This window comes from Pistacia vera, unplaced genomic scaffold (genome assembly GCF_008641045.1).
Source record: "Pistacia vera cultivar Batoury unplaced genomic scaffold, PisVer_v2 Contig497, whole genome shotgun sequence".
NCBI classification, from domain to species: domain Eukaryota; kingdom Viridiplantae; phylum Streptophyta; class Magnoliopsida; order Sapindales; family Anacardiaceae; genus Pistacia; species Pistacia vera.
In genome coordinates, this window is record NW_022196331.1 from 183,397 (window position 1) to 190,657 (window position 7,261).

At 33.3% G+C, this 7,261-nt stretch overlaps 1 protein-coding gene across 2 annotated transcripts; it reads right to left on the reverse strand.

Moving 5' to 3' along the window:
- Positions 1-267: 267 nt before the first annotated feature.
- Positions 268-5,478, reverse strand: LOC116105321 (phosphatidylinositol 4-phosphate 5-kinase 6-like). 2 transcript variants are annotated; one of them, XM_031391757.1, is made up of 8 exons: positions 4,290-5,478; positions 3,490-3,657; positions 3,089-3,254; positions 2,598-2,714; positions 2,288-2,481; positions 1,562-1,701; positions 1,392-1,461; positions 268-909 (listed from the first exon to the last, which is right to left on the reverse strand). In XM_031391757.1, exons 1-8 carry the CDS (start codon positions 5,456-5,458, stop codon positions 621-623), a joined length of 2,313 nt encoding a protein of 770 aa, XP_031247617.1. In that variant the 5' UTR covers positions 5,459-5,478; the 3' UTR covers positions 268-620. The 2 variants fall into 2 exon arrangements, with proteins under 2 accessions (XP_031247617.1, XP_031247616.1); XM_031391756.1 differs by having other exon boundaries at positions 1,392-1,470.
- Positions 5,479-7,261: the final 1,783 nt, after the last annotated feature.

A 7,261-nucleotide genomic window follows, 5' to 3' on the forward strand; every position in this document is an offset into this window, starting at 1 on the left:
TACCTTTATTTCAATCCTTCAGTTGTGCAAACATGAACACAAGGATAGATCTTAGATTGGAAGTGTGAGAGATTAAGTTGTATCACAAGAATTATGCACCAAGAATAGACAGAAACAAGGCTTGTATCACAAAGAATTTCATTTGAGACAAATAAGTAAACTAAAGGCTAGTTCCAGTATGATCATCCTTCTGTACATTTGTTTTTTTTTTTTTTTTTTTTTGTCTTTTTGTCAACCCCAAAGACACCTGACCTTCTGGGAAAAAAAATTACGTACAAAAAGAATCAGTGAGGCTACACGTTCACCACTTTGTTAATAATCAATTTTACAATCAAAACAGGTTTCGGTAGCTCTGGTTCTGACATTTTTCTATACCTTTACTAAAACATATCATATACTTTGCCAGTGTGACTAAGAGTGAGAGAAACTGCTAGTATGTGTGACAAAAGCTTGTATTTCCGGCAGCCATAAATCATCCTTCGTGGCCATGTCAAAAACTGAAATGTATACCTATCGTCGGTAACTTAACTCTCATCTGTATAAGGATTATGAAGAAAAAACGACTATACATGAATGGCTACTGGCTGCGAGTTGAAGATCTGTGTCAACCCTATATCTTTTCAAGTGTCTTCTACAAATGCTCTGAAAATGAAATCCCGAAAGCGTTTTGAGTATTGCCTTGGATCAACTGCTGAGATTGAAGTTGGATCATAGTGCATTGATTTATATGCATGCTCTAGCTTCTTGCTAATATCGTAGTCTTGTAGTATGTCAATTATACCGAAAAAGAGAATGACATCGTAAAATTCACCAGTTGGTTCTCCAATCAGCTGAGTTTCACAGTCACTTCTTCTCACTGTTTGTTCAACTCGTGCGGGCATGTTTACACCAAGCTTTATGGAAGCCCAACTGCATCATGCAATAAGAAAATTATGAGGAAAGCTAGACCTTAGAGCTGAAAATCTACATTAGTACTACCGAGCAATTCCAGTAAACATGGCGACTATTTGAAATTCATGATACATAAAGACTACTTGAACGTTGAATTAGTAGTTTGATGAGGTTAGAAAGCTAAGTTGTTAAATAACCACATGAGGTAAAAGCTTAGATTAACAAGTGTCTAACACTGTTACTGAGCACTCTAAAGAAAGTAACTTTAAGTCAGTGAAAGTTAAAATAAAGAGTTGATATTAGATTTAAGGAGTAACAATGCATCGTTTGAGGCATCATTCTGTAAATAGAGAACTATTTCTAATTCTTGTTTATCTTTGACTCATAGACTTGAGAAATGTGCAGGGCAAATTTGGATTACTAATGAGAAAATGAAATGAGGCATCACTAGTTTTCCAAGACAATGAGAAGTTTTAGGTGGATGTCATTAATTTGTTTACCGAGTTGGGTCGAAAAGAAGCTGATCCATGTCTACTCTTGAAAGGCGAGGGGCTCCTGGTTCATTATCCTCTGCATATCCTACGAAATAAATTCAAAAGAGATGTGAATATTTTCAGCAGTGACTGATGTTTAAGTGGAAAATGCATTTCTGGATGGGACTTGAAATAACCTTTAGGAGTGTGGACTCCAGAAGTGCGAGGAGTGTGAGTATCCCTATATGAAATAGCTTCTCGAAAGTGAAGACCAACCAAAAGACTGTAATCCATAATTCTCTCTTGTTCAAGAAAGTCACAGTCCCTGTCCACTTGCCTGCACAAAGGGAGACCAGCTTAATAATGAAAGAACCACATTCAATGTTGAAGAGTCATTTAAGATAGAGACATAAAAATTACTAGTTAGGCACCATATTGAGAACACTGAAACAATTATCATCATCATAAGTGTTGATTTGAAATGTTAGATGTATTTCAGCTTCAACAACTCATGTAATTGTCAAGTCACAGTTTGCTATAAATTTTTTTGACCTTTAACTTGATTTTCACAAGAACTAGGGGAAAAAGTATACATATGACAAATATGAGGATCATTGAACTGATTTTCCGAAACACTAGCTAGGCATTATTAGGATGAATACTTATCTCTTTTGAATGTGTACAACAGAAATTGCTTTCAAATACCTACAACAATCTGACACTATCTTCTAGAATTCCCATTTTACAAATTTTATATGCAAGTAGTACAGCACCTTAGATGAAAGAGGAAAATTTTCTACACTCCCCTGCAATCATATCCAGGCTAAATTGGGTCTAATTATAGAATATGAATTTTCTAGAGAAGTAATAACACTTCAATCCAAAGGAAAGAAAGAAAGAATATATATAGGAATGTGCTTCACCTGCAAAACTCTTGGAACCAAACTTTTTGTAATCGAAATATAAAATTGAGATCTAGATCTTTAAGTGTTGTCGTTGGATCGATTGATGACTCAGGTTTAGCAGTTGTCCGACCATGAGAAGAACCTTTCAAGTCGAAGCGCCTATGGATGGCATACTCAGAACAAAATAGATTCCCCATAATGACAAATCGTACCTGGCGCATGAATCCCAAAATTGAGTGAAGTGTGAAATGTAAATGATTTAACAAAAGTTCATGAGATATCAGAATCTTTAAATCTTGAATTTAAGGCTCTGATTTCATCACTGTACCTTCTTCTGTGCAGACCCTGTTAATCTCACACAATGCAGGCCATAAAATTTGGTGACTAGAGTGTTCTCAAAGGCCCGAACATGATTGTAGTAGGCTGGTAGCATCCTTATAAGAACCTAAAATATGTTGGCCAATCAAATTTTCTATATCAGTCAACACACCGAAAATGAAATCATAATAAATAATAACAATAATGAAAAATCAATTCTGGTAGTGCTTCACAAATATCATGAAAGTGTTTAGCAGAGAACGGCAATGGCAGAACATGGTAATAACCTCAGGAAAAAGAAGTATGGAGTCAGGTATCCTTTGTAAAGTACATAGGACTTGGAAAATGTAGTCATAAAGCTTTTAATGGGACTCAAATTAAAGTGAGTTACAAAACTCAGTAGCCAGTCTCAGATTCAAATTGAAATCATTGAACACAACAATAGCAACAAAAACACAAAACAGAAAAACCGAATTAAACAAAATGAAGACGGGAATTTACTTTAACTTCTGCCTTCTTCATGGTCTTTATCATGTATTTGTCATCATTTGTTAAGTAAAAGAAGCTTCCACTTTTTCCAGGGGATGAAAGCTCCCGAAGGGCATCGTTTCCACATATAGATATCATGTAGTCAGCTGCATCCACATTGAACAATTTCCTGAGAGTCCTGAAAATAAATATATAAAAAACTGTTAGGTTCTACCAAGAAGTCTCAAACACCAGCAATCATAATAGAAGGTAAATGTGTCATTATGGTTTTATATGGTTATGGAAATAATGGACCATACAATATGAATGTATTCCACTTAAGTGAAGACAGCCTTATGCAAAACAATTAAGACTTGAATGTTTTCAAAATGGAGGACAATTCATTGTAAAAGACATATGCATGATGTCCATACCTAAAAACCACTGGACAGTAATCCTTCCATCTGAAATCACAAGATTGATGGGGAGGAGTGTGCTTTGATCCTTCTGGTGGAAATTTTGTCCATACTTTCTCCTTCGGATCAAAAGCTGAAGCCTTGAGATCAAGAGATGTAGCTGGAGCAGGTCTCCCAACAGAGTGTCTGTGCCACGGCAAGAAAAGTCAACTAATTGTGACAAAGATGTAGAGAGGCATCTAGTGACAGCATATTTAAACTCGAATGGTGTTTTCGGAAATTGTGACCAATTTCAAAAACCGAGACCCAACTGATTCATTTATAGGAAACAAAGAGTTCATAATTGTTTGGTTTTGTCATCAACTAAAAACTGCAACAATTTTCAGCTAAAGGAAGACTTTCTTCTAACTTTACTGTTCATGGCTGCTGCACATTTCTTCAAATTGAGGCACATAGATTTACTACAAAAAAACTTGACTACAAACTGTTTCAAAAGGGAATTAAAGATCTGAATATATATTTTGCAGCGGAATAACAGAAAACAAATAGTAGACCTCCAAAGCAGCAAGAAAATCATTCGAAATATTGAAAAGACTCAAAATTTCACTCAATTCTAAACATGATCAAACTGATGAACACTAATTTAAAACAACATACCAAAATCCATTATGCTAGATAGATATAAAGCAAACATATTTTATCAAGAAACTCTTCTATCAGAACATTGGTCAAACACATGTTGAAAAAAAAAAAATCAGACCTGGAACATAATAATTAGAGCAGGCAAAATTTAGCAAACAAACACAAACTGCTTATACCTGATCCCTAACTGCAAATTTAGCATGAGCTCATAGTTCTTATGCCCTTTAGATATTGTCTCCCCCTGCTTCTTTGTAGGATATAATTTCAACAACACCCTACCCCTTGAATCTGATTCCTCAAGGTAAAGATTTTCCAAACCCTCATCACCATCCCTAAAATCCACATCACTAACACCACAACCACGGTTACTGCCATCGTTTTCGCTACCATAGTTGCTAGTCCTTCCATCAACTGAAGTCCTCCTAAGCCTGCCAAGATCATTCCATTTCTTAAAAGGCACTTGACTATTATTGGTATTAACTTCCCCTGCAATGCCAGGCCAATAAGTCATCTTTTGTGATGGCAAGATTGAAACTTTCTCTCCTGGACAAATCTTACAATCTTTCAAATCCACCAAAAATACTTGTTGAGGATCCCAATCTAAATTCCCAGTTGGAGAACCTGATGGATAATAAGTTCCACTTTGATCTTTAGGATCTCTACTCCAAACACCAACATAAAAACTCCCATCAACCCATCTAAAAGTTCCATTTCCTTTAGGCAAACCATCTTCCCAAAAACCATCATACCTATTTCCACTACTCCAAATCATGGTTCCATTACCATTAATACTCCCATTCTTCCATTGACCAATGTAATGATTCCCATTCTTCCATTGATACCTTCCATGACCATCTTGCAACCCTCTTTTCCATTCTCCATCATAATAATCCCCATTGGCAAAACTCTTAGTCCCTTGTCCATGTTTCAAGTTCATAACCCAATAACCTCTATAAGTATCCCCTAAAGAACTTGTATAAGTCCCTTTACCATCCATATACCCACCTTTGAATTCACCCTCGTATGTGGCACCTGAGGGCCAACTAAATTTGCCTTTTCCCATGGTTTTACCTCTATACCATTCACCTACATACATGCAACCATCTGTCCAAAGATACTTACCATAACCATGGGGAAGATTATCAGCCCATTTGCCTGTGTAAAAGTCACCATTGGCAAGAACTCTCTCTGCGTGATAAATTTCACCTGGACCATATTCATCATCATCAGCATGAGCCACAGACATTGTACCAAAGAATGTATTGTTTTTTTTCTTTGCAGCTGCTTGTGTTTTTCGTACTGTGGTTTCCCAGGCCTTTGCAACGCCTGCTTGTTCTCTGCTCATTCTCTCTTTCTCAACAGTAACACAACTCTCTCTCTCTCTCTCTCATTCCTCTCATTAATACTACCCACATCAAGATTAAATTTTTAACCCCTCTCTCTTTCTTGTTCCTCCAATGTTCCAATGCATGTTTTCAAAAACTTAAAAAAAAAAAAAAAAAAAAAGCATTTTTGTTACAATCCCAGTAGCATGAAAACAGAAACAAAACCATAACCAAAAACAAAAACAAAACTTTCTTCTTTCTACTATAAGTCTATAACATCAATGGCATTACTTTAACAAACTCATAAGAGGAAACAATGGAGGGGGTACAGAAAATAAAAAAGAAGTGTTTTTTAATGATTTGTTGTGATTCTAGGGAACTTTTGAGAAATGGGTATTTTTCAATATTCAAACAAATAAAAAAGAAAAAGAAAAATAAATGAAAAGCTGATAGATTGATAGAGAAAGCAAAAGCCAAAAGGAGAGTTTGATACCAATCACTGACTCTTTTTTTTTTTCTTTTCGGTTTCTGGGAAATGTTTTTTTGGTTTGCTTGGTTGTGATTCAACAAAACAATTTTCTTAGTTTCCTGATTTGGCTCCTAAAATGACTAGCAGACCAAACAGTTGGGAGAAGAAGAGAATTATTGGATGATGTGACTCCCATTTTTAGTGTCCCAACCGAACCCGATAACCAAATGCCGCTAATTTTAGTATTACTTTATCAATTGTCTTAATTAATCATTCTTATCTAAACATAACTTTGCATATTTGTCCTTATATTTTCTTATAATTTCACTTGCTTCATTCTATTTTTTCACAATTTTGTTGTAGGAAACATTTAAAATGATTTTTTCATAATGTATAATGACATTAATCTTCTTGAGGTTTTGAAAATTAAAAAAAAATAATAATAGGATAATTTGGTAATATTTGCTATTTCATAACAATATAAATTTTAATGATTTACTAACAGTTCATTAATAGCATATTAATTAGTGTTATTGCATAATTTCAGAAGAATTTTTGTTCTTATATCATACTTCAAAAAGTCTATTTTTTTTTTAACTCTTTGAAAAACACTAAATTTATTTCTTAATTTCTAGTATTAAACTTAAAAAGAAAAAGTAATGAGTCACCACTTGCAAATTTTAAGAAAAAACATAAAATTATTCTTTTCTTACTTTTTTTTTATAGATAATATTGTTAAAATGTAATATTGGATTTATTCTTATCAACAATTAATAAATAAATTTGCAAGAAATTGTCAAAGTTATTTTTCCTTTATTATTCTAGTTCTTACAAAAATGTAGTACAAGAATCATAAAAAGGAAGAAGTTTTTGATTTTTGGAAAAGAAAAAAAGTGGTTTGATGAGAATTTATAGCATTATAAGACTTTTTTAAAGATCTAAATATCTAATTCTTAATAAAGAGAAATATTGTAAAAAGAATTCACATAATCAACCAAAATGATTCAATAAATGTAAAAACTTATTTAAAAAATTTGTTAAAATCATTTATTACTTTCTAGAGGCATATACAAATCAAGCAACAACTCAATGTTCATTCTTAATGTTCTATATTTTTTTTTTTAAACTTTTTCAAATAAAAATAAATAAATTAATGTATATATCTTTAATGCTTAAGAATGCTTTTTGTATATTAATTTGAAATATTATTATAAAAACAAACTAATAAAAATGTTTTTAACATTAGTAATTTGAAGAGTTGAAAGGAAGAAAGAAAAAAAAAAAACACACACACACACATATATATATAGATAGATAGAGAGAGAGAGGGAGAGAGAGAAGTTTTATTTGTATC

Bases quoted from the DNA above. Each gene is read 5' to 3' on its own strand.
- LOC116105321 (XM_031391756.1), bottom strand. From the start codon at position 5,458: ATGAGCAGAGAACAAGCAGGCGTTGCAAAGGCCTGGGAAACCACAGTA. The intron at 2,482-2,597 runs GTACAGTGATGA...TTCATGCGCCAG, and splicing joins CAGGGTCTGCACAGAAGAAG to GTACGATTTGTCATTATGGG. The intron at 910-1,391 runs GTAAACAAATTA...TGCATGATGCAG, and splicing joins CTTCTTTTCGACCCAACTCG to TTGGGCTTCCATAAAGCTTG.